Raw genomic sequence first — 27,674 nt, 5'->3', positions numbered from 1 at the left:
ATTTACCCCCTCTCTCCTGAATTCTACTGCTGTTGTATTTCATGGCAGACCTCCAGTCATTTGCTGTGAAAGCTGAACTGAGCCCGGGAGATAAAAACATTTTCATCATCTGGAAACAATGAGGAAACTGTGAAAGAGGACCGGCTTGTTCCTGCGGGAGGCAAGGATCAGGAGCAAATGCTCCCCTGGCAGAGTGACAGGGTGAGGGACGGGGCTCTGGCGCTCCTTCAGCCTCGCTGCCTGCCCGACTCCAGAGCCGCTCTCCAGCAGCTCCGCAACAGGTACGGGGCCAGCGCAGAGCCCAGGGCGCACTCCCAGCCCACGCGGGGCTGCGAGCCCAGCTCAGGCCGCCTTTTCCCCACGGACAGCGGAGAGCCGGCGTGGGCACCGCTGCTCTCCTCACACCCTGCCAGAGCAGCACACCCAGACAAAGGGAGCGCTCTGTGCGCGGCCAGGCGGCGGCACCGCGAGCTCCGAGCAGCAGCCAAGCCCTCCCTAGCACCGAGGACGCTTGGCTTTGCCATTCCCTTAGGAAAATCCCCAGGACCAGCCCTGACCCCGGTTGCCCCCGCATCCCCAGCAGCGGGAGCGTGCCCCGCCCTGCAGACAATGCGGGAGCGGCCCGGGGAGGCCTCTGGGTGCGGTAGTTCTCTGCCCATCACCCGATGCCGTGGGCAGGCGCAGCCGGGACTACAGCCCCCGCCAGGCAGCGCGCCCGCAGCCCGGCTGGTGCAATCACACCTTAGCACGCCCCGGGGCCGGGGCCAGCGCCGGCTGGGAAAAGGATGGGTTTGCCCGGGACTCTTCCAGAGCACTAGCGCGGGCACTTCTGTCGGGGCAGGGGGCTGCAGCGCTATTCGGATGCAATGGTGGTTTCTATTTCTGTTTCTGCTCCTGTGGTGGCATCGCAACACTGCAAGATCAGTTGTATCCATTGCAGTTAAGTTTGCGGGATCTGGACATGAGAGGATCCAGCGTGTACGTGTGACTGTGCCAGCTCTTCGGCATTTCTCCTGACCGCACCTCCTGCTCGCGTGCATCTGACTAGCGCCCGATTCCGACTACTAAATACACCGATCCCCAGCGCTTGTGTCCTTCATCTGGTTTTGGGAGCTACCCGAACGACCATGCATCGGTTTGTCTTGGCTGCCAGGCAGGCTGCGGCAGGGCAGTGCGGCCGCGGGCCGGGGGGCTGCAGCCGGGGCGGAGGGACGGACGTGGCTCTGCGCGGCGCCGCTTTGCTGGCGGCCGGGCGGCAGCCGCGGGGTCCCCGGCGGGAGGGGTCGGTGCGCTGGAGCAGCGCTGCCAAGGCCTCCGCCGTGAAGATCAACGAGAAGGCGAGCAGGGAGAAGATCCTGACGCTGGAGTCCATGAACCCGCAGGTGAAGGCGGTGGAATACGCGGTGCGCGGCCCCATCGTTCTGAAAGCCGGGGAGATCGAGAAGGAGCTGCGGAAGGTGAGGCAGGGGCGGCGGGGCGGGGCAGGACAGGGCAGGGCGCGCTCCCCGAGCCGCACCGGCTCTGCCCCGGGCGCTGCTCCGCCGCCGCTCCCGGCTGGGGATGTCGCGGGGCTCGGCGGGGACGCGACATCCCGCGGGGCTGAGACGTGACCCTGTGGAAGCCTCGGGAAAGCGGGAGGCACCGCGAGTGCCGCTGCAGTGCCTCCTACCAAGTTGAAAACTCTCGGAGCACGGCAGCGTTTTCCCATCCCTCTGCTGCCCCGAGCCGTGGCCGGACGCGCTCTGCGCCCCATCCCCGGCCCCGGCCCCGCTCCGCTCCGCTGCGGCGCCCCTGGCCCCGCGCCCCTTCCCACGGGAGGCGGGGAGGCACAAACAAAGGAACCCGCCGGCCGGCTGCTGTTTGTCTGGTGTCACTGGCTGCCCGAGGCAGATACGGGACACCCCATAAAGCAGTGTTTACATTTCTCCCGCCACTTTGACCCCTTGCTGCAATCCCGTGTGCTTTGTGTTATACAAGGGGGTGCGTGACCAGCTTTCATCATACTGATAGAGCCTTTAAGTCGTTCATGAGGATTTTAGAGACTGCCTTGGCCGGGGCAGGAGGCGCCGGGCTCCTGACAGGTGAGCTGGCCCGGCTCTCCCAGGTGCTGCTCTGCAGCCTCACCCAGCGCTGCTCTGGGTCGTCCAAGGAGATCACCCATAATGTGCTCCTTTTTTTTAGTTGCAGAAAGTGCCTGAGGACAAACCTTCAGAGCACAAGCACTCCGTAACGCTGCCCAAAGTTGTAGATGGTTGGTACTCGCTGGTGGATCAGAAAATAAAGCAGATCCTAAGGGTCTGGGGCAGTATGTGCTAAATAAAGCATCCAAATCAGACAGTGCTTATATTTTGTTCTTTATATTTCTTTCTTATTCCTTGAGTATTGGAAAAAAAATATTAAAAAAAAACCCCTTAGCAGGCTTTTTTGCCTCTCCTGTTCAATCCACAGCTTCCCCTCTCATGACAGGGACTCACTTCTTTTTGTTTTGAATAAAGCATCTGGCAGAGTAGTTTTTCTATAATTTTAGACATTATTCCCTTCTGTCACTGCTTTAGAGAGTCTTTCTAATACCTTATTGCAGGTACTGCAAGACCATTTTCATTAGTTCATGTAAAGTGCTTTGAACAAAAACATGCTAGAGCAATTCTAACCATGAGATTAATTCTTCAGTCTTAATGTTACCCGGTTCCCCTTGTCTTAGCATGTTTTCAGCTTACTGTAGTATATGCATCAGCTATTTATGTCTAACTCAGACATACAAACATATCATTACTATTTTTTTTTTTTAGAATTTCACATTAAAACTTCAGAGTAGTGATGGAGAATTAATTTTGGAACGTCTGTTTTGATTTTTGCCTTAAAACTTGTTTATAAAGGTGTCAGTGTGTTTATGCAGCTAGGTTCCCTAGTGGATGCATTTTCCAGAGTATAAAATCTTCCAATGTTCTCACTGAGTATGTTTGTTTTCAAGTTAACATCGCAGAGCAGGAGATATTACTTCACAAAACAAATATAAAAGGCCTTTCACAAACTCCTCCCAGCTTCTCTGCTTACTCCGGTTACCAGCTGAATCACTGGCAGAAAGAATAATCTACTGTGCATTTTTGAAAAAATATAACAGCAAATCATTGGAAATTGCTTTATTAAAAGATTTTTATGTCAGTTTTGTGTTGTGCCTACTTATGTGGCATTTTCCATTTAAATTTTTTTTTTCCTGGAACCAGTCTCATGAAATAATGTTTGCCATTGATAATGGTTACCAGCATTCCTAGAGGTGACTTTGCTTTAACACAACCAAGGCAAACAAACCTCCCAGCTGGCAGGGAAAGAGGACGAAATTACTGCAAAAGTTGAGACAGTGTATCTACAGACAACAGTAATCAACTTCTGTAGAAATCCTTTACTTGCTTGTACACATCTCAAGTTACTCATTCCTCTTTGCTTTTCTGAGAAAAATACTGTTATTCATTCTCTTGTTTAATCAAGCTGTCTGCTAAAGCACACAGTGTTGAGTAATACCTGGTTTCCTTGTAAGTAAAGTATTGTAGGTTATCTAATTGTCTATTTTTTGCGTGTGCGTGTCTGAAATTCAATTTGTGTGCTCACACATCAATGGCACTTCTTTGTTTCCTTTTTATAAAGTTGTAAAGTTTTTTCCATCCCTCTCAACCTTAGCTCACAGGGTTAGGCCAAACACTGCCAGCAGAATTAACACTGCTGGATAAAGGGAAGAGGCTGAAGTGGTTGCCACTTCAGGGAAGAGGAAGGAGATGCCCCACATCTCTAGATCCATGGCCACTCTTCACTAACAGCAAGAATTGCCCCGTAACAACTCTTCCACATTTGATGGGGAAGGAGCTTTGCATAGGCAGGAGAGCACAAGCTCCCTGGTATGAGATAGAAGCACTGCAGTGGCTGGGGGTAACAAGAACAGGCAGGGGTGAAGCAATGGCAGTAAATCTGCATTTATCCTGTTCTGCTCAGATGCCTTTAGGTAATTTGTTTCTCAACTAAAAGCACCCTAAATGCAGCCAAATGTCTAATCAGATGTGATAAAGGCTCTCCCTGTTTCAACTTGGTTCCATTTGGATACTCTTCATACTTTTTAATACTCATACAGCTGTTATGGAGACTACAAAACAGCTACTTGAAGCTGTTTGCACAGTGTAAGCTTTCATCTTCCTTGAGGTTTGTTCTGCTGTCTCAGGTCCCAAAGAGCAGCTCCTCTGTTATTCTCTCTGGCACTTGCTGCTTCTCTATATTAACTGCAAGTGATCCCAACAGGAGCTGTAACTCCACAGTGCACATAGAAATAAGGACTAAAATGTCACTCAAGAAGTCTTTGACTGCACAACTGAAGGGATATTCCTTAAAAGAACAAATAAAAATGAGGCATTGGTTTTAGCTCTCATGCCTGGGACTAAGCCAATGTAAATGACAAGTAAAATACTAAATTAAAGCAGATTAAGATTGATTGCCCAATACAGGTGGGGCATGCTGTACCTGGATTTCACAAGTTTTGTTGGCTTGTGTCCTGTATTCATCTAGGTGGAAAATCAGGGGTTTGATCTACATTAAGTCTTTCAAGATGGAAATCTTCATGCAATATCAGTGATTGGATTACTTTCCTGAGCCCTTTTTTCCTAATTTTGAAATCGTGTCATGCTTGGAAAGTGAAAACCCTCTTTCTTTTCCTATTTGCTATTGGTAGCAATCAGCTGACTTACTAAGATGACAGAAATAACTGATTCCAACTATTTTCCTTGGTGTTTCTGGCAACTTTTTAAAGCAAGCTAGAGCACAGGCATATTTTAATAAATTATTATACTCTAAATAGAACCTCAATGAAACAAGACCTTTTTTCTACCACCTTTGTATAGACTTGGTAAAAATGGCCACTGTATCAAGTATTGACTTTAATTACATGTCAGACTAGAAATTTGCTCCTGAATACAAATTCAATGCAAGAATAAAGCAAGCTCTGAGAAGGGCCCCTCTCTTTACTTAATCAGTAATAACAAACTAACTTACCTTTACACAGGTAAGACACATACCTGATTTGTTGCTTTGCATTCATGCTAATTTTAATTGACCTTGTTATGGAAATCCCTTTATATCTGTTACTCTGACATTTCACTTATACTCTCCTTTTCTCCCCAGTTCCTGATTGGGTTTTACACAATGCCAAGTTCTGTGTAGGCTGAGTTGCCTTACATCTCCTTGCAAAGTGTGTGCATATTAGCCAGCATTTCAGGATCTGCAGGTCAGCTCAGGTGACGCTGGAAGCAGGGCCTGGCCCAGTGTGAGGCACGCAAGGTCCTTCCAAACTTTCAAGCTACTGAAAGAGAATTGTAGGGTGGAAAGGGGGAGAGGGATGGTGTGCAGGGATATATTGGCATCATGTAGGAAGTTCCTTCAGATAGCACAGGTGGGTAACACATCCCAACTCTGGGCCTGGAGCCATGGGCCTTCAATGGCGTTATACAGTTTCTATACACTGAAACCCCTATTTTTCTGTTTGCTTTAAAGCGAAAGGGTTGTACATTCATCTCCTGTGCCCACGCTTTTTATTTGCATAACAATTGCAAATAGGTTCCTGTTTCACATTTATTCAAGCCACTTCTTCACTACTTACATTGTTATTTAGACAATAAAACTACCAAAATCCTTCTACTTAGGTAGCTGAAATCTCAGGCAGCTTCTGCTAAAGTATTTTGATTAAAATACTGTAGAGCTATTTTTTTTCCCCTCACTAATTCATCAGACTTTTAAATTTAATAGAAAAAATCTGACTTAGAATCCAGCCTTAATTGTAAATGCAAGTTGACTGTGTCCCTGGGAGTTTTGGGAAGATAAAGCACAATTTAGACAATGGCATGCAGAAATATAATTTAACATGCCAAGAAAAAGATACAAGATTGACTGGTACACCCAGTAATGAAAGATGTTAAGCTTAAATTGCCATCCTATAATTTTCTGAATTCTGAATTCTTTGAATACGTGACTATGTGCACACGAAGGAAGTATCTTCCAGGCAAGAGCATCTGACCTCATTAAGACAGAACTGTTGTTCCTCAGTTGTCTGTACATGTTGCATACATAAGTGAATCTGTAGTAAAACCCATGGTTTTTAAGAGGCCAAAAACTACTGCAGATGAAGGTGAAAGAAAACTGGTTTCAAGAGCACAATTATCAAAATCATGTGTTCATAAGCTCACCACACACAGAATCCAGTTTTTGATATTTTCTGGTTGAATACCTTAGCAAAATTTATTCTTAAATAGACCTTTTCCGATAACTCTTCAAGTTAAGAGGGTCTTAATGTCTAATCATTTCCTAATGAACATTATTTTAATTCTTTCATTTAATTCAGTTATGAAATCTAGTGGTTTATCTATAAATTTTGAATGGCAAAAATTTTGAATGCAAATCCGCTTCGATCAATGTGTCAGGCAAAAGTTACCTGAGGGCAAGTCCTGTTCTGTAATCTCAGAATCAGATCTGCCAATTAATGGTCAGCCTCACCAATTGTCTCATGTGATATGTGGGGGCATGCAAGTCATCACTGCCATTTTAAGTCAAAATCCAGAATTTGCCTTCTCCTTCCTCCCCAAAACAGCTCATGTCAGCTTGAATTACACAAGCATAATACAAACTCAAAGCCTTACTCCATGGTAAGCAGGTCAGGTTTATTTTTCTGCTGTGAGCTGTTTTAATAAAAAGATTGGAATGCTAATTCAAGTCTTCAGGTCCCTATTAGTTAAGGGCCTCTGGGCAGTGCTTTCTTGGCCTCTTGAGAGGAGGAGAGAAAAAAGCAAGCAAGTAACTTGGCTACTACAGCATAGATCTCAGCTATGCTGAAATGTTTGGGTTTGCCAGCTCTGATTGTAGAGCTTGTTTGTGCAAGTCACAGCAAAAGCAGTTTCAAGGAAATAGTACAGTGTTTCATAGTGTGATGTTATTGCCTGATAACCATCAAGAGGAGCCACAAAGCAGTGGCGATGAAAATGAAACAACTGGGAGCAGCCAGGAGCAGGTAAATTCTGAAATTCAGAAATAGTTATAATACCACTGTTCTCTTCTGGGAATAAAAGCAGCCCATTTTTTTGTGGCCTCCTCAAGGGAACTCTTTTCAAGTCTTTCCTATTGCCATTACCAAATCCACACATGCTCTCTCCAGAGTGATGGTTTTCCTTTGAAATTTGCTGAAGATTTAACAAAGACAGTGTCAGGTCAGTTTGTACCCTTCTTTAGTCTTTCTGGGCATGGTGGTATTTTGCAGTTTGCCAGCACTCTCAGTTGGTACCTTTGTAAATGGAACCTCCAGGTACACTAAAACTCCTAAGAGACAAAGCAGCTCCTGGCAGGGCATTGCCTTATTGTAGTTCTTTGGAGTGATATGTTCTGGCATCACATTGCTTCTTTGATCAAGTAATTCTGCCGACACTTCTTGCATCATGACTCTCTCCTTGAGAAACTGCCCATCATTTCATACTGTTCTCCTTTCCTGATGGGTTTCCTGAGGCTCTGGGGATGTCTAGGGAAGAGGAAACTTCCCCAAACCTGGTAACTGCATAAAGATTTCTGTTGACTTTGTGCCAATGAATTGCTGTTCATGTATAAAAATCCCTTCTCCCAACTTTGTGTGATATTTAGATACAGTTGTTAGAATAATTGTGTCTGGCTTGCTTCAGGTTTCATCAGGTTTGTTAAAAAATGCATTTCCTCTAAAAAGAGCAGAGAGACAGAAGTAACAGTTGAAGGAAGTAATTTCAAAAGAGCATATTCCAAATCCTGGAAGATTCTTTTATTCCTTTAAGATCCCTTAATTATCCAGAAGATGGCTACTAGAAAACAGTACGTTTTTATATTAGCTCTTTTCCATGTGGAAGTGAAAGATGGCTTCTACAGTTTTAAAAAAGGGCTACTATCATGAATCTGTTTGCTAAGACTGTCAGAGGAGTGGCAGGAGCCTGGCCTTGCTCCGAGCTGAAGCTGAATCATGTTGTGAGCACAGTGTGAGGTGCCGCCAAAGGCAGGAGGCTGGAACAGAGCTTGTTTTGTAGGGCTGGGCATTTCTTCTCCTCCTTGATGTGGTTTATACCCTCTTCACAAGGCAGGACAATCAGCCTGGAACTTAACGAGTTCCTGCTTACGAGTTTGTTAGAGCTCCTGTTATGCAAGCTTCCCTTTTGCAAAGCTTTGCCTGCTGGAGCACACCTTGAGAGAGGGAGGCCATGAGACACTGGCAAGTGTTGGGGGATCCCTACAGGAGAGCAAAACAACTCCAGTGGCCCAATTCCTGCTCCCCCTGTGTGTTCCTTGGCTTGCAGGGACATAAATTGTCTCAGCTCAGGTGTGTTGCTGACGTGGTTAAAGACTGCTTAGCCTTCTGCAGTGAAATAAATCGATGACCTGTTGCAGCCCTTTTCCCGCTGCTCTGCAGTTTGATATTGAGGTTATCAACATCACTTTCGCATTTCCTGCTTTCATACAGATATTTCCACAGACCTTCCAAAAAGTATTTGGCATAACCCTCCCCTTGGATACCCACACCCATCACCACAGGAGCAACCTTGACACAAGTAGCTGGTGACAGATTCTGCTGTGTCTGAAGGGTCTGAGCAGAATTCTGCCTGGGACCCATCTGCAGAGTCTCAGGCACTGTCTAGACTCCCCTTGATGCTGGCTTCTGATACCCCTGCTTTGAGACATGGACCCATTAACATTCGGCACTTGTTCTTGCCTGTTGTTTTCTGTTCCTTCTTTTTGAAATGGTAAGATGGTACTTTTTGTTCTAAAAAAACTTTTTTAGATTTTTTTAAAGAATCTGTTTAGAACTTTTTATTCTAAACTAAATCTGAACAATCTCTGATACTCCTTTATTTCCCATAGAGAGACTGGAAATCAAGTAATAGAAAAATACTAAGTGGCCATAGCAATTTTTGTATAGATTTTACTAGGAGAGGGTATAGCAAGTTTTGTGAAGACAGTTCTAAAGCTGATATTAGCTCGTTGTCAGGGAAGGAAAAGGCTCCAGTTATTTAAAAGCATTTCTCTTTTGAAAGACAAAAAAGACAAAAGCTCTTGTAGCTGAGACCAAGAATTACAAATTAGTCAAGAGAACCATGTGCCTTTAAGTCCATGTGGGAACTGTGTGTACCACACAGAAAATGTAGTATTCCTTCTCTAACCAGATTTTATGGAGAGAGAACTATTGTGTATGGTTTGCTATTTGTTCCAGATCCATCATTTGAGAAGCAAAGGGAGTTTGTGGAGTAGGTGATGATTCTATATTTGCAGTGATGGCAAAACTACTGAGTTTGGCCCTAGTAAAGATATAAATGGCATCAGTGCTAATAAGCTCCAACATTATTTATGATAAATGTGGCATAGACACCAAAAAGGTCTGTTACCTTTGTTTTAAAGGCTGTACCACTATAAAAACTCTATAAGTACATTATGAAATGCCAGGTACCTTTCAGCATTTCACGAGCCAAAGAAGAAGCTTTTTTAAATTGCACAACAAAATAGTATTTGTGAGCAAAAAATGTAATTAGTCTAATGTAAGGTATTTCTATTATTAGGGAGTTGGTTTGTTTTGAGTTTAATCTAATAAATCGGAGTATTTCTATTTTATGTTGCTGTGTTCTCAGACTGCCTAACTTTATGCAAAGAAAGTATCATCCATATTCCTTAACAGATTTGTATTACTTTGCAAATCTAGTGAAACTAATTGAATTTGCTGTAAGAACCAAATGTAACAAAAATAAGTGGGAATTTTTCTTCATTTCAAGCAAATTGAATTTGTTCTTGTTCTGAATACACTTTTCTCTTCCTACTTATTTGTAATGAGAATGAAACAGCGTTGTGCTGTCAGTGGACCCCAGATAGCTTGAAAAGAACACATTTTTTGCTCTTTGAATTACTCGTAAATTACTAAACTTCAGCCTCAGATAAATGTAGTATCTATCTGGCATCCCTATTTCTAATTTTTTATTCAGAGCTGAAATGCAGCTCTTAATTTGGAGACTCACTTAGGTCAACAAACATAAAAGCAAATGACTTGATGGACTCAGTGTGTCACTTTCAATTATTTTAAGTGAACTTTTTTTTTCAATTGCTGCTAAATGTAAGGCCATATAAAATTAACCCTTTGAATCGGGATCATGTAAGCCAAATTGTCTGGTCCTAATGCCATTTCTAACTACATATTTAATAGTCCATGGTGGAAAAGCAGAAGTTAGTTAAGGCTTGCCAGCTACAGATTCTATATCCAAATCCAGGAACTGGCTGTAAATACATGGGCTAAGAAGAGGCTTTCTGAGTCCATGCCCAGAGCAAGTTGCTATGGGTAGTTTTCTACAGAAAACTAATCAGTCTGATTTTGCAGTTCCTTAGTCCATCTGACAATGCTGTCACTGGTAGGATGCCTCCCTACTATCTCTGAAATATACATTAGAACAACTCTAAATTTATTATTGCTTCTCTCACTTATTCTTCTTGTAATATTGGCCTTTACTTTCAGTTAATCTTTTTTGTTTAAACCACTGCTGGTTTTTTCAATCAGGCATGCCTTGCCTTTTTTATGTCCTTATTTTATTTGGCTTTTTAAAGAGATGTGATTGCTAATCAACATTCATTAGCTTCTTTCCCTGTGTTCTCATGATGTATTCAGTTTCTCACAGGAAAAATGGCTGTCTGTTCAGATTTTGGAGACTAGGAAGCTTTTAAATATTCATGGTGATTATTTAGCACTTCTGTTTATCATGCAGAGCCTCACTATGATATATTTTTTGAAACATCTCTACATGGAAAAGTGGGGTAATCATACAAGGAATACTTAATCTAAGTATAAAATAAATAAGCAATAAGTATCTTTACTATTTTTACTCTCAAAGAACTAAAGGTCTCGAGGTTTCTTTTGTTAGTGGTTTCTCAAATATCCTCAAGTCTTTTTAGCTTCTTGACTGATCCATCCCTCCCTTAGGTGTCTCAAAGAAGTTGCTCTAATATTGACAATTCAAAGTGCCTTTTTTCATCTTTTCTATTTCAATATGTAATTTCCAGCCAAGCCAGTCTCCTACTTGCAGCTAGGAGAAAAATAAAAGCCAACCTATAATTTAAAAATATGTCACAGTCAACAAAACTTCTGTAAACCATTTAAGATTTACAGGCAGTATTGTATAAGAAATGCATTAAGCTTTACATTAAACACTGTAGCAGTTCTGAGATCAGACACAGCCACATGACAGATACTAAAAAAGAATCTTCTACTACACCCTAACAAAACATTCTGAATGATCCCTTTCTAGGGAATCAAGAAACCTTTTACTGAAGTGATTAAAGCCAACATTGGAGATGCACATGCAATGGGACAGAGACCAATCACCTTCCTCCGTCAGGTAAGACTACTGTAAAATATTAGTGTTCATTTTTTATTAGAATGCCTTAAAGCTGTCTGATATAGGTATTAGTATAATTGATTCCCTAAATGCAATTAGACTTAAAATAGTTTTTTTGTAAAGAATTGAAAATGTTCATTTCTGAGCCAAAGTCCTATTGTTTGCTTGTTGTCCTCTTTTAACACAGTAGCTTTCTGTAGTTTCCATATCATTCCCCACCCATACTTTTTCCTGCCACTTCTGTGTTATCAGTCAGCACATTCATTATCAATAATGCTCTTCAAGAAAGGAAGTGGTTCTCTTTAAAGAAAAAAACAAAAGCCTTTCTTTATCTGAGAGAATACTTTGAAATCTGCACGTAGCTGGGTTCAACTACTTGTACTGTGTCTCATTTTGTACATTTGACCTCTGGGCAAGCTAATTTGTAGGGTAACTTTTAGGAAAGATTACAACAGAATTAGTATTTGTATATTATTCCTAAAACACAAATAAGGTTAAAATTAATATTATCTTATTTACTGAGCCTCCCTCACACCCTTATGTAAACTCCTCTGTCTATAATAATGTAAAATCAGAGTTCCAGGACAAACTGAAGCCTTATCAAACTGAGGGTCCAGGTGATGAGATTGTAAAATCAAGCTATGCAGCAAACTAGGGATACCTGAACTTCTTATAAATCACTCAAATGCATTACAAATTATTCCAATGATATTAAATAAAATGGGAAATCATTTCTCCCCATGACTGTGTGCACATATGGATTAATTCATTGTTGTTGTCCCACAAGATGACAACAGCCTATCCATATTACACAATTTAAGCATAAAAATGAGAGAGACTGAATAAATTCAGCTGATCTCAAGAGAGACATCTCAATTATTTGTGTCTTACATTCCTTCATTAACTTAATTCTGCTGGGTTGTGTTTCTACTTTTACGATGTTCTGTATAACCACTTCTGGTTTTAATTAAATATTTCCCATTAATTCAAATCAGTAAGAACTAGAAGTTATTTTGGGGAAGGATTATTAGAACATGCCACTATGACTTCAAAATTTGATTGCATTTCCCAGTTCTGCTCCATATTTAAAGTCTTGATTTCTTGTCAATAAAAGTGGGCTAGTGGAGGATAGAGCTGCTTAGAGATAACACAGGAATAATTAACTGTATGTTACTGTGTTTGCACTATGCTTAGCTGACCTGGAATCTTCACTGTCTGTAATACAAATAGTTAATAACTCTAGAACTGTTTTTGTCAGCTTAACTTGGAACCTGATATAATTTTTTCTCTTCTGTGAGAACATCACTTTAAAAAGCCAACTGCAAACTCTCAATCAATAACGTGTGTTTTAAATTAGCTAGTACTTGTGATCTTCATTTCCATGGGAAGTTAACATAATATCATCAACTTAAAATAACCACTGCAAAGTGGCCAATTGACATGTTCTTGGCACTGCAGGTAGTGGCCCTGTGTACATACCCAAACCTGTTGGACAGCCCGAGCTTTCCAGAAGATGCCAAAAAGCGTGCCAGGCGGATCTTGCAGGGCTGTGGAGGAAACAGCTTAGGTAAGGCTCTGTCCTGGTGTTGGAAACAGCAAAGGGGGTTTCGATATCTGCAGCTGATGGGGGCAGGTTTGCAGTGTGACCTGCAGGTGACCAATGGTGTGAATTTTTGGTGGGACTTGTCACAGAGGAGAAGGTGAGGGTTATACATCTGTGGAGCCCTTGCCACAATAACATCTAGGCATAACTCTAAATGGAATGCTGAGGGGGTTTTGTACGAGGAAAGTGGCAGTGAGTACTAATGAGGCTCTGTTTGTTGTATGACCTCTCTTAATCCAGGGCTCTGTGTCTCCTGCTAGGACTGGGTGGAGGGTTTTACAGTTTTACCTTCTCCAGTTGTTTCTCTGCCAGGGATTCCACTGTCCCTGTAATGCTGGTGTCAACAAACAATGTATGTCCATCTCAGCTGATCCAGTGCACACTCCTGGATCTTAATTTTGAGCCCTCAGTTCAAGTATGTTTTCTGGGGTATCAGAAAATCAGGTACCAAGGTAATAATCCTCTGCAAAAGGAAAGCTACACTGCTGAAAGTCCTTTACCTTGATGAGATAGTTTTAACTGAAGTGTCAAAGCTCTATTTCTTCAAGGTAAAATAACTCTTGAAAGAGTTACAGAGCTCTGTTCTTCAACCACTGTTCCTACAAGTGTGCACATGTCATATCCACATAAGTACAAACTTTGCATATTCATTAGAAAGGAAATGGAAGAGACAATTTCTTTCTCATCTAGTGACTGTGCTGCCTACCTGTACCTGGCAAGTGCCATGAGAATTTCTATTCTGCAGATACTGCTACAGCTGCTGGGTGCAGCAAAGAATCTGGAACACTTTCTTTCAAGTAGGCAAACAGTGACATTTCAGAGGACTTATTCCAGTAATTGGCATATTTCTTAATCTTTGTGATTGCAGTGCCTATTTTCATTGGTATATTTTAAGGTGATATGAAACTTGATAAAATAAACAAAAACAATAAAATTAAACATAAACAGTGATTGCATTAGCAGTATTTCAAACTTGACAACACAGCCTAATACAGAATGTATTTTATCTTCACCTACTTTGTACTGGTTTCTCTTTTAATGTAGACCATTAAAAACACATTATTAAAACTGAGAAGTTCCTCTAACTCAGTGGATCCCTTTAGTGTCTTACTTTGGAACAATAAATCCACATAGTACTGTTGGCACATAGGAGTTACTGGGGTTACATTTGAATTTTGACTCAGTATTTTTTTGTAGTGATTGACAAATTTAGGGATGTGGAAGGAATTCTCAGAATGGAGTCTTGGCCCCTTGGTGCTCCCTTCCCCTTAAGGGCATGGTGGCATGGGACACCACAGCTCCATGTTGTAAAGAATTCAGTCTTGCATACTATGTTCCTTTTCTTCAGAAGATCACACATTTACCATAATTTCTGTTAGCTCAGTAGATTCTGAGGAAGTAGGCCTAAACAATTGCAGTATTCAAATAAGGTGATAATTCTGAATACACACTGTTAATTTCAGAGGCTAAATTGAGCTTCTGTAAATAACTGGAATCTGAATGTTTTTAATGTTGAAATTATTTATGCCAAGAACAACTATACCTCTAAATTCCTGTCAACTAAAACCACTGTAGACTTTACTGATGTGCTGTACTGGTTTCTGCCCCCTCTCCACCCTCCCTGGCTCCAGTATGGTGTGTCAGCCCCTCCTCTTGGTCTCTGGAGCTCATCAGCCTCTGCTCAGACTCCCAAAACACACAGCCAGAGGCACAGGGACATGCAGCTGAGTGGAAGTCACCCCTATCCCTTTGTTGGTAGTCTGACAATTTACTGCTGTTCTCTTCATGGCTGAGAAGGAGAAATTGCCTTTCCTGTGAAAAAGCAAAGATGAAAAACTGGCCCCGCTGTGTTGTGTTCAAAACCTTATTTTTCAGCAAATTTGTCGATCCAACACAAAGGTGGAATCACTACATATGGTCAAAGTCATTGAAGTGTTGCAGCCTTATCTATACCAGCCTATTTAAAGGTATTAATTGTGAAGTTAATATGAATATGAAATTCCCTCTGGAAGTGAACTAGAATGCCCTCACTTCCAATGAACATCCATTTGGCAAACCCCTACTCATGGTTTTGAGTCTTGCTACTCCCAGGCCATGTATGAAGTCTCAGATGTGTCCTCACCTTCTCTATGTCCAGACACTCTGGGATTCTGCTGACACCACTTACTTTGCATGTAACTGGAATATCTTTCCAGGCATTTGAGACATCCTTCTATATATAAAAATACATACTGTATACAGCTTTTTGGTTTGGGTTTATTTATTTGCATCTCACAGTGCAAACACAGGTTCTAGTCAAAGCCATCAACTGAGTACAAGTAAGTGTAGAAGTACAGTGCAATTAAATGTTCTGTATGTCCTGAGAGTGGTAGGACTCAGCACCCAGTGGAGCACAAGACAGAAGGACAGCTTAGGTTTGTTCTCCTCCTTTAACAACATCCTCCCAGCTGTGGGCAAACACCCATGTACAGACCCAGTATAACTTCTAGTCCTGTAAAAGTGAATGTTTAGGACATCAGGGAACTTTGTGCCCTGAATCACCATTTTGTCCCCTGCAATTGTGCAGTACTTGCAAAGGCTCTCTGTCTTTTTAAATCATGCTTTCACAGAAGTCCTACCAGGCAGACTACTAGCAGATAACTGAGTGATAAGAGTTAAGTCAGGCATAATTATTCCACTCCACCCAACAAGCAAGAAGAGTCTGCAGCTTCCTGACAGTGTTCTAAAATAGATGTAGACTTGTCACTTCTTTGTCCATTCCAGCTTCATAGCTTGAATTCATTCCTCACCTTGACCTAGGCTTATTTTTACTCTTTGTTTGTTGCACAGTCTCAGCAGTGATGCACACAGGCATCTAACATCTCATTTTATTTACAGTTATTAGTTGTGCTCTGTAAACTGCATGTGATACTGGAGAGATTCTAGACATTTCTGCTGAAAAGTGGTTGTGGGAGATGCTGTGGGAGAAGGATAGAAGCAGTTTAGGATTTTTTTTGTTTCAGACTGGGAGAAAATGATATGTTATTTTCATGTTGCAAATAAAACCTTTATATTTATCATGGATTAAAAGAAATTACTTTCTATTGCACATGCTACCTCTGTTCCTTGTTCCCATTACTTAAATAGGAGGTTGTTTACATACAGGAGTGCTTCCAACATAAAGAAAGCAACTGAAAGATAGTAAAAATGCCATCTCAGTTTGAAAAATAGGCTTGAAATCATGCTTTTTACCAATCCAGTATGTTATTTTTGTATTTTAGAGATGCTTATTGTATTTGTCTACTTCCAAGTTAATTATTTTACTCTACAAACAAACTAGCTCCCTTTCCTACTCCATGGAAAAAAAAAGCAAACCCATCCTGGGGATCCAAATAAATATGGCTCATATATAGAAACTACTCCATACAATACTGGCTCAGGAGCTTTGCTAGTAACAGAAAATCTGATGTACATTGCACTCAATTCTCATCTCATTCTGTATTTTTCACAGGATCCTACACTGCCAGTCAAGGTATAAATTGCATTCGTGAAGATGTGGCTTCATATATTGAAAGAAGAGATGGAGGGGTTCCTGCAGATCCAGATAACATTTACCTCACCACTGGGGCAAGTGATGGCATTTCTGTAAGTGCTAAAATGAAACCTGTCCCTTCTTGGTACAAACTTGGTACAAATACAGATCCCTGTTGAACCTCTGGTCTCACAAAGTCCTGTGAGTTTGATCTGGCAGACATTGAAGCCACATTCAGTGAATATCCAGTCCTGTGAACAAAGCAGTGACCCCATGTGTGAATGTCAGGAGCCAGCTAAGAAGTGTGTGCTAAATCTCTTAGTATACATTCAATTGTACCTTTCTGTAGAGGTAATATGAAATGAGCCACAGGTGCCTAAATATGAATTTAGAAGATTCAGTGCATTCAGACCAAATAATGGTTGTTCTCAGTGGTTAAGTACACATAAAGACTGAAGATTAGAGGGTATCAGTCAGTGGAAGAGGGAAGAGGAAGTGAACCTCAGAGGTGAGAACTCTCAGCTCTTCTTCCAAGTAAACTCTGCTAGTGCAGATCAATGCCAGTGAAAATCCCAAAGATTTATTTCTCTTTGTGTATTTTACTTTGTTTGAGAAAAACTTCAGGTTTTTGGGTTCAACCAAGGTTCAAAGATGGTCCTCAGTTAAGACGGGAATACCAGTGTGTGTCAGTCTGCTGCTTTACACAGACACATTTACTGACAGTACAGCAGCAGTTTGGCTCTTAGGGAGGCAGCCTTTGACAGTGTGTCGGTGAAAGTGGTTTTTTAAAGGACATCTAGTGGCAGAGCTCAGAGTGACAGCGATCTGGCAGGGCAGCTCTCCAGAGGCCTGCAGTCAATTGGCTTTCCAGAGTTTCTGACGCTGGCAGCTTGTCAGGAATGGCAGCACAGCACATCTGATCTGCACCATGATGATTTGATTTCACCACTGATGTAAAGCCAGCACTACAACGAGTCCCATTCTTTGGCTCTTCTAAAGATAAAATAACTATTGTTTCACACCTCAGGGGAGAGAGGGTGTTAAGGAGTTTTTAAATATGCATTTGGTCCTGATTATATGTTTTGGATGCTTGGTATTTTTAAACTAGTGGTGGGTACAAAATTATGTTGATTATAAATCATTAGCTTAGCAGCTGAGTATGTGATGAGAGGCACGGAACAGCAGATTTGTTACTAGAACCATAAAGAAACGAAAGGATACTGCTGCTGAGAGAAAAGATATTTTTGGATTTAGATGCCAATTACATGCTGATAAGGATGCTTGCTTTGATTGCACCTGTACTTCAGAATTCTCCCGTGGTTATAAAGGCAAGAAATCTCTCTGCTTCCTGCCCCTTGTGTGCTGTTTTATTTAATTCACACGTAAAAAGCCTCCACATTACACAGACACTGGGCACAAGAGATTGTCTGGACTGACCTTAGCACAAACATTACCTTTCTGCCTGTATCTTCTGGGCATAAGCTACATATGACTTTATTTCCATCCCAAGACATGCAGACTTTGGTCCTTTCTGTTACTTGAAAATGAAAACGTAATTGCTCCTGATATAAAACAGCTTTCTCTGTTCCAAGGGAGAATCTGCACAGGCCCCAGTTCTAATTTCTAGTTTTATTTATTGGTCTCTTGTGGCTAATGAGATAAAATTAATGGAAAACAATAAGCAAGAACTAGCTAAAGCTTCTTTGCTTACAATAGGGCACAGCAAAAAAATCATGATCTTGATATTCCAGTTTCCAACTTGCCCTTTAGTCTTGTGCCCAGAATGTTTTTCCTAAATTTTCTAGTTGATCAGGCATGATCTTTGGAAGTTATGACATGAGAGGATTCCATTAAGCTTAGACCATCCTCACTCAGACAGTAACAACTTGAAAAAACTCTTTTTGACTATTTGTTTCTAGGACAGAAATCCACTTTAACTCCACACTTTTTTAGGAAGTTTAATAACTTATTCCAGAGAATATTATTAATTCTGGTGTGTGACCTTTTTTATTTTTTTAATTCCTGCTTTTTCCCCAGGCAATTTTAAAGATCCTGATCTCAGGAGGTGGCAAATCCCGAACAGGAGTGATGATTCCTATACCCCAGTATCCCTTATACTCAGCAGCCATCTCTGAACTGGATGCTATCCAGGTGAACTACTATTTGGATGAAGAAAATTGCTGGGCTCTAAATGTGAACGAACTTCGCCGTGCCTTGAATGAAGCTAAGGCATATTGCAATCCAAAAGTCCTCTGCATCATCAACCCTGGAAATCCCACAGGTCTGCAGGAATTTTGTTTAATGAAGGGGTTTTAAGACCATTTTCTTTCCTTTTTCATTCATTTGACATTGCAGGCAAATCCTAAGTACATTTCAAATACATCGAGCTGAATTCCAGAAATCACTGCTTTAAGTAGGACAGTGTGCTTTACTTTTAGAAACATTTTCGGTGTCCTGGAACTCCAGAAAGGAGGGAGCAGATTCACTTCACTGGATCCCATTTGAAGCCTCTGCTTCCACTGAAGTTTTCCAGACTTGTGGAATGACTTTCAGTCACTTTTGGTCTTTAGGAAAGATCTTGCCTCTGGCACGGCCTGTAGCCTCTTGGCTTCTGAGAGGCAATGACTGTAATTACTCAGAACCCAGTGGCTAGCCTCCCTCAGAATTTAGCTTTTTGAGTAGTTGAGGTTGATTAGTGAGAAGCTAGCTCCCTTCTAACCATCATGCATGGGAGCATTTACAATGATTAGCTATCATTACACAGAGTACTCTGTAATAAGTCCTTGCTTGAGATGGACTAAGTTACCTTGTACCATAATTCTTCCAAAAATGCTCCTTAATTTCATACTTAGTCAACTGAATTCTAAAGTTCAATAGCACTTTTCTGAAGAAGAGGGATATCTTCTTGAAAAGTTGGTAATCTAAGTAGGTGTGGGTGAAAAGATTTGTATGTGTACACTCCACTAACTTTCTTCTTGCTTAAAAATCAAACTACAGGACAGGTGCAAAACAGAAAGTGCATTGAGGATGTGATACACTTTGCTTGGGAAGAAAAACTTTTTCTTCTGGCTGATGAGGTAAAGAAATAATCTCTTCTCTCAAAAGCACTGCTAAGAGTACTCATATGAGGTATAATTTTGTTCCATGTGTGGTAGTGGTATTTTTAAGTACAGGGAACAGATTCTCTGTTATCATATTAAGACATGAAGAGACATGCAAGATTCTTATTATCAAAGGATCAATATAGCAGGTGGCTTGATCTGGGTTTGAACTAGAGAGAAAGTGTAGGGGACACAAGGAAGAACTTTGCTGGAACAGACCTAAAAACCTACATGGTGCTCAGAGCACTTCAAATGGAAGAAACAGAAGGAAAATCAATTTAAACATACAAGTGAAGGTTAAGTCATCCAAAGAAGCTCACTGTTCTCCAAAGGCCCAGACTTTAAGTGGGGTGACATCAGATAAAAAGTATCATTACAGTAACTATTACTTAACAAAGAGCCTTGTCTTCTAACAGCTTTGAAGTTTTGAGTGTGAGGACTGTTTCTCCAGTCCAGATCTGCCTCTAAAAGGCCGTGTTTTATCCTTAGTTGGGGGAACAGAGCACATTAATGTCTTCTGACTGTTCAGGTTTACCAGGACAATGTGTACTCTGAAGGATGCCAGTTTCATTCTTTCAAAAAGATTCTGTATGAGATGGGACCCGAGTACTATAACAATGTTGAGCTGGCCTCTTTTCACTCCACCTCTAAGGGATACATGGGCGAGTAAGTCTGATTTAGTTTTTTTTTATTTCATCTTCCTCATTAATCTGGTGGGACAGCACTTTCATATTACTGACCTGAAGGTAATCCACCATAATTAATCCTCTATTAATTTTAACTAAAGACTATTAAGAAAAGAAAAACAAGCACAGAGTGATGGATTAACTCAGTGGTTTTTAAAGTACCAAATAATTAGCGTATTCAGACACCTAATGCCTCAGTCCCACAAAGGTGAAATCCTACAGTCCCAATCTGGACCTGTGATAAAAGAAAATTGGCCTCCAACATTCAAGGGAACAGCTCAATAATCACTGGGATATTAAAAATGTTTGGGTTTAGTTGTTCTGGGGAGGAGGACATGGAAGAAAAAGAATTTTTGATTAATTGTATGCTGCTACAGCCATATGCTCTTGTTCTGAAGATTAAAGATCCGTGTTAATTGTTAACTTGCCTATCAGGGAAGCTGCATGTCCCCCTTTATCTCTGTATGGGATACTAGGACTTAATGACATGTCATGCAGCTCCATCTTAGACCATTATCAGTGTGGCAGCTGTTTCAACAAGCTGTATCTTTCCTATTGTGCGATTCTCATAAATTGTATTTCCACTTCTGCAGTCATTTTCATTGTTTTGTTGTATTTATAGACTTGAAGTTAACCAATCTCTTCTGTTCACTTTATCACAGATGTGGCTACAGAGGAGGTTACATGGAGGTCATAAACTTGCACCCAGAAATCAAAGGACAGCTCGTTAAGCTGCTCTCTGTTCGCCTTTGTCCTCCAGTCTCAGGACAAGCAGCCATGGATATTGTGGTGAATCCTCCAGTACCTGGAGAAGAATCTTATGCACAGTTTATAAAGGTCAGCAATAACGTGCTTATTCTTTTGTGCATTTCCCAAACCTATCCTAAGTATTGGGAACTCAAATTTTGTACAGAGACCAAAGAGTCTTCTTTCGTTTCTCCTTGGACAATCTGGTATAAACACCAATTTACAGAACTATGCAGTATATTGAAAATTAACTCAGTATGACATTTAAAAATACTAGGTAGGCATTATCAAATCAGCTTTCTTGCTGATAAATTCAACATTTTTCCTGTGTTTAATATGACAAAAGGTTTACTAAATAAGATTTGATATTACTAAAATCTAAACAGGAATATAAGTTTAAATAAAGTTATAAAATCAATCTTTTTCTTAAATATCCAGTGTCTCTATGTACTGAACAACATGAAAATCAGTATTGAAGTACATATCTAATTCCTCACTTGTAAAAATTAAGCTGAGTCTGGCTTAAGATATTACATTATCAAGTCAAATCAAAGGTTCAAATAAGATTGTCTCTTAAAAATGCCAGGAGTGGATGCTAAGGAAGGAGACTGTAAGAACATGGCACACAGATAGAGAGTTCTGCAGGTTATTGTCTGTCTGCAACACTATAAGTGTACCCTCCTAAAGCCTTTTTGCATTGCTGTTTTTAAGAGCCCAGCTGGAATTTGGAACGTGGTCTGCTCTAACAGCTCAGCACAGCCCTACCGGTGTTTCATTTAGAGAAGGCCTTTTGAAACATTATCATTTCTCCTGGTGTTTTTATTGCCAGTTGAAATGTGTCCAACTGAACACCTTCCTTTTAAACAGGAGAAAGAATCTGTTTTGAACAATCTTGCCAAAAAAGCCAAACTAACAGAAGACATGTTTAACAAGATCCCAGGAGTTCACTGCAACCCCCTTCAAGGAGCTATGTACGCTTTCCCTCGGATCTTTATTCCTTCCAAAGCCATTGAGGAAGCAAAGGTCAGTCAGTCATTCTTACTCCAATCAGTTTTAACCTCCTCTCACCTGCGCCTGCCACTTCTAAAGATGAGCTTTGATTCCAGAGATGGAGTACAAAAGCACTATTTCATGGGCTGTGTATGATCTCAAATATAACATGACCTTTATTTGAAGAGAGGAAAACAGAGCAGATCATTTCGTCCCAGTGCTAAGGCTCCCAGGTTGAATGTCCCCAACCTGGGACACTCAGGTATTTAAGTCACACAAGGAGCTGGCCCTGTGCACTTCCAAATTGCTGCCCATGTCTGGGTTAAGGAGACCAGCATGTGTGAGTGGCAGTGGGCTACTGACCCTACAAGAGAAGCCCCATTAAGCCCCATTCACCAGGAATGGGAAAGAGGGCTGGAGGTTTCCTTACAGATTTCACCTTTTTGCCTTTGGGACAGTAACCTATGTTAATAAATTATAAGTCTTTCTGTTCCTAAGTAGAGCTCTGAAACCTAATTAGTAATATTCATTTTGTAAAGGGAATTTTATTAGCACAGCTGAGAACAAAAATAGGGCTGTTTTCCAGCTGCTTATTTGATTAGGTATATAACCTGTACATATTTAAGAACCTCTCATAGTTATTAATCAGGGGACTTCCTAGGCAGCAGATTATTCTGGGGGAAAAAAATAGTAACTGCCAACAGAACTGGAACACACAGTTCTCAAATTAATTTAATCGTATCAAATGTCAGTGCCTTAGATTTTTCCAAGTACAACTTTCAGACTTCTGAGAAAAGTAACAAGCAAGTCAAGGGGGATAACAAAATTACCTAAACCCTTTCTTTTGAAGTGAGTTTTTGTGTAAGTTCTTCAGCCCTGTCCTTCCATGTACTGTTACTTCAGTGTGAACTGCCCCATTAACATTTGTTTCTCATCTTCCTTAGTAAATTGAATAAGAAATTAAAAATATAACATTAGGTTTCAGGGGGAAAAAAGCAATCATTAAATTCTATATATCAGGAATATTTTGACTTCAATAATTCCAAGGCATCCATTCCCTTAGGCTCATAAAATGGCACCTGATATGTTCTATTGCATGAAACTTCTGGAAGAGACTGGAATATGTGTTGTACCTGGAAGTGGATTTGGCCAGAGAGAAGGGACCTACCATTTCAGGTACAGTTTCTATTTGTTTAAAAGCAAATTAGCAGTAGTTAGCAAAGTATCATCCCAGTTCTTTCTCTTCTGATTAAATACAAGGATTTTTATTTAAGTTTATGTTGTCTCAGTTTCCACTGGACAGTTTCTGTGAAATGACAGCAAGGTCAAAGACCTGGTCTGCTAGATGAGCTATATAAGTTTTCATGGTGTTTTCACAGCTTGCTGGCATAATTTTATTATATTTTTACATACTGGCATTTGAAATGCCTTCTCCAGGAATACAAACAATAATAATAATTTAGACTTTAATTTTAAAGTTGATTCTGGAATTACACAAATTGTCCTGCATTCTTTTGGGGGGAGGAGGGGGTTAAACTGTGTTTCCATGTGGAGAAACTACATTAAAAATAAAGTATCTTCCCTATAAATCTGGTCCTTAAACACTCTGTATAACTTTACCAAAACAAGATGTTGAACTAAATATTCTAATACCAAAACTGTTGCTTTTGCTTCGAATAAACAGAACTTTGCTCCAGCCAAGCCACTGATAGCTAGAATTTATCATGGAATGTAGTCTTCATCACCCTCTGCTGTGCTGTTTCTGTGTGTGAAACAGAGGGTATCTTTAGCCTTGGTAGTTGTGCAGTGCAGCCAGCTGGGTCAGAGCCCTGGGTACATACAGCTCCAGGAACAACCTGGAGTCCATTCCTGCACCAGTGTGGGAAAGCCATTGTGTTCTGTGGGTCCTGCAAACAGCCTGGCATCCACACCCCGTGGGATTTTCAGGGTATGCAGAAGGGAAAAGGGGGACTAAAACCTGCAGAATGGGACGTTGGATTGTTTTAATGCTTCTGAACTCAGTTTTCAATTAAAGAAAAAATGTACATTTACTCATAACTGACAACTCTTAAAGCTCAAAAAACTGGGCATAATTAGGCATAAATGCCCAACGGTGGAAACTGAGTTGGTGTTATTTCTTACTGCTAGTCTTCTACACCACTCAACAGAAAATAACAGTTCTTGAATTCCTGTATTCTAACCAGTAGAAACAAATTGCTCTAGTTTAATAGTATAGTTCAATTAAAGTATAAATGCAAAGAAAGAGAGAATCACATCAAAATAGATGTTAAACTTAACATGTTAGTTGCTGTACCTTGAGATTAATCAAGATCTGTGCAAAGATCACAGTTTAGTTGGTTCTGAAGATAATATGGATCGGTTTTTTTATTTTTATTTCTTTAAATATTATTTTTCAGAATGACCATTCTTCCTCCAGTAGAGAAGCTGAAGATCCTACTGGAGAAAGTGAAAGATTTCCACATAAAGTTTCTTGAAAAATATGCATGAAACTACTGTGGCTTTTCCCCCCTCATCCCCTCTCCTTCAAGGCAAATGCAGACAATGAACAATGATGTGCTGAGAATGTGCTGTTTATCTAATTTAACTAAATTCAAAATAGATAGAACCAGACTCAGATACTGCTACAACTTATTGGACTATTAAAGTTATGTCTAGTGTAGAAGACATTGTTACACCAAGTTTTTTTTTAAGGGGAAGGGGAAGAATGTAAGAAATCGGTGAGAAGAAAGAGTCAGTAAATGTTTTTGTGCCTTGATTGAAAGTTACATTTGTGAACTTTTGACTCAATAAGTTGGGGAAGGGAATTGCTCATTAAAATTACTACTGTCATGTGGGTTTTTTTACAAAACAGAAATGCCAAGTTCAATTGTTTAGATAGGAATTTGTTTCACATCTTAAAATTCTACTAAACAAAAATCAAACCTCCTACATTATAGGTATTGCTTGATTTAATTTTTGTTGTTCTCATTGTTAAGTGTGAATTGTTCTCCAAACCTGATCAATCATAGAGGGACAGCGTGCTTATTTAAAAAAAATCTTTAGAAGATGTGTGCAGATACCTTTGAAATTCTGCTGAAAAGAAATCCTGCCTGAAATCCATTTCCTGAAATGGAATATACAGTTTTGATCAGAGGAGTGAACGTGGTGTCTGCCTGAACCATATTTTTATGAAACTGAAACATAATAAGGAATACAATCTTCTTCTTCCTGTGCTATTCACATGATCCCAGGATCCCAGCATAAGAGCACTGAACACTTCCTGCTATAACAACTCCAGGAGTCTCCTGTTAACTCACATCTTTTATACACACGGAACAAAGTTAGTGTCTCAAAGCAGATGTGAGTACAGTCAATCCTTTCAAATAGGGTAAAACACAGCCCTTTCAGAACCGCTCTGGCTGTGGGGAGCATTTGTTTGGAAACATCACACAGCCCCTCGAGCTGGCCAAAATCCAGCTGGAACTTGCAAAGACTGACATGTTGTTACCAGGAGAAATGTGGGGCTGATTTCTAATGAAGAGGAAGGTATTTAAAGGAAAAAGTCTTGTACCAAGCATAAAGGATAATGATAGTACAGCTGACACTTAAATCTTCCACAGTCCTGCTGCTGTCTGAACGACCCTGAGTGTTTCTCAAAGCCCAGCTGAACAAGGTGGCTATCTAGGAGTCCAGCTGAGTGACTCCACTAATCTCTGCCAGTTTCCCTGCAAAACAAAGGACACCTTCTGTTTCTCTAGAGCTGGAAGCTGGACACCTTCTGCTAGCTCTGATAAAGGGCTAAAGGAACAGAGCTTTCAGTATTCAGATGTGAAAGCATTAGCGTTTGTCAGGCTTAGGCTCAGCTGTTACAGTTTATTCATCAAGAATATCACATTAAATCTAGTCATTTATTATTTAGAAGTAAACTCATTTTAATGTCTTCTGGCACTTTGTGAGGCTGCTGTTGTAGCTGGTCCAACACCCTGTGCTGATCCAGCTCACTAAAGCCAAGGGCTAGAGAAACAGCATCCAGATAAACCTGTGCCAATTTCTCATGTGAGAAAGAGGGGATGCTGCCAGTAACTGTCCTTGCCCCCAGCAGCCCCTGTCTATGACCCAGCACCAGCAGCGGGTGAGCTTCTCACAGCTCCTTACTGAGGCCTGTGAGAAGAATTTATTCCTCTCAATCACCTGCCAGGGGTCACAAGTTATGGCTGAAAATGGCATGGCTGCTACGCAAAGCTACAGTGGAGGATTGGAGAAAAAATAATGTTTTTCTCCTCAGAGCTTCTGGGAGATCACAGTGAGAGCATTTAAGCTGCTACCATCCATTGAAAAACACAACCTGCCAGCACTCATCACTTGGCATCCTTAATATGCACTAATAAATAAAAGAAACCCAGGAAGCAAAATCATGGGAGGAGGTCAGAATGATGATGTGAAGATAAGACAAACAGCACTTTCCTACTCTAGGAGTGTGTCCAAATCAGATCTGGCTTTGGACTCTTAGTGCAGTGTAGATTGAAACTAAGATCTAACAATGGGAGTTAGAATATTTTTTATATTTTTGTAACTACAGCTTTTTCATGGGGTAGTATTTGTAATCTAATAAGTCAATAGATTTTATATTTGCCTTGCATTTGCACCTGATACTTCTGGAAAAAAATGTAAAGGTTTACAAGTTTATAATGATAATTTACAGGTGTGAAAGGCTTTTTGTTTTAAGTGGGGACAGTAATTCTTACACTTTTGAATCAAAATATAATGGCATAAACTGTGTTTTTTCTAAACATTCTATTATGGTGCCTTTTCTGTTTCTGACATTATAAGGGATAACAATTTATTCTTGATGCATCTCATATGGAAGGGTGGTGATTTCTATTGTCCATCCACAATATTTGTATGTATTGTGATAAGGTTAATGTGCATTTTTGTGGAACAATCCTGTAAACCTAAGACAAAAAGGCTTGTTTTCCATGTCTCTGAAATATTCCATTAATAACAGACAATTCTTCCTTTCAAATGCATGCTTCTAGGTTTGATCTTCCTCCAGGTGCTCCTTATAACAGTACTTCGGATGTATGAGACTTCCAAATAATAAAGCACATGTTAAAAAAATGGTAATACTTCTCTGTTTTCTGTGTCACTGGAGCAACACCAGCTGGATTGCACTATGACACATTTAATCCCATGTTCAAACCAATATTTACTAATATTTAATACCCATGTTCCAGATCATTAATTTCTGCATCACTCGTTTATGGACTCAACATTTGTCCAACTTATTACCACAAAACTATCCCCCTACAAGTGCAGAAATGTAAATAAAGATGGTCTTAGGCAAGTTTATGCTCATAATTAATTCTATAATGTAAGGAGTTGTAAGCAGGTGTCAAGCAAGCCAGACTTCTTTCTTCAGAGAGAGGACCAGCCAGGCAGCTGAGGCTGATAGCTGTGTCCTGAAAGCTTTGGTGAGGTGCTGTCAGTTCCCTTGTTAAAAAACTTCTTACATGGCTTGTAGGAGATTAAATTTAGAGAGCAACACTATCTGGATTTTTTGCAGTGACACCTCAGAATTACTTTAGTGGTGTTTGTTTGATAATTTCAAAGAAAACAAAATGTATGGAAAGG

General features: G+C 40.6%; 1 protein-coding gene across 1 annotated transcript; it reads left to right on the top strand.

Moving 5' to 3' along the window:
- The first annotated feature begins 1,122 nt into the window (after positions 1-1,122).
- Positions 1,123-26,256, top strand: GPT2 (glutamic--pyruvic transaminase 2). Its single transcript, XM_002194617.7, has 11 exons — positions 1,123-1,457; positions 11,316-11,405; positions 12,864-12,972; positions 16,499-16,632; positions 18,557-18,800; positions 19,517-19,596; positions 20,150-20,286; positions 20,969-21,143; positions 21,921-22,076; positions 23,107-23,219; positions 24,461-26,256. Exons 1-11 carry the CDS (start codon positions 1,128-1,130, stop codon positions 24,549-24,551), a joined length of 1,659 nt encoding a protein of 552 aa, XP_002194653.4. The 5' UTR covers positions 1,123-1,127; the 3' UTR covers positions 24,552-26,256.
- The last annotated feature ends 1,418 nt before the right edge of the window (positions 26,257-27,674 follow it).

Source organism: Taeniopygia guttata, chromosome 11 (assembly GCF_048771995.1).
Source record: "Taeniopygia guttata chromosome 11, bTaeGut7.mat, whole genome shotgun sequence".
Taxonomy (NCBI): Eukaryota; Metazoa; Chordata; class Aves; order Passeriformes; family Estrildidae; genus Taeniopygia; species Taeniopygia guttata.
This window is presented reverse-complemented; position numbering and strand designations above follow the sequence as displayed.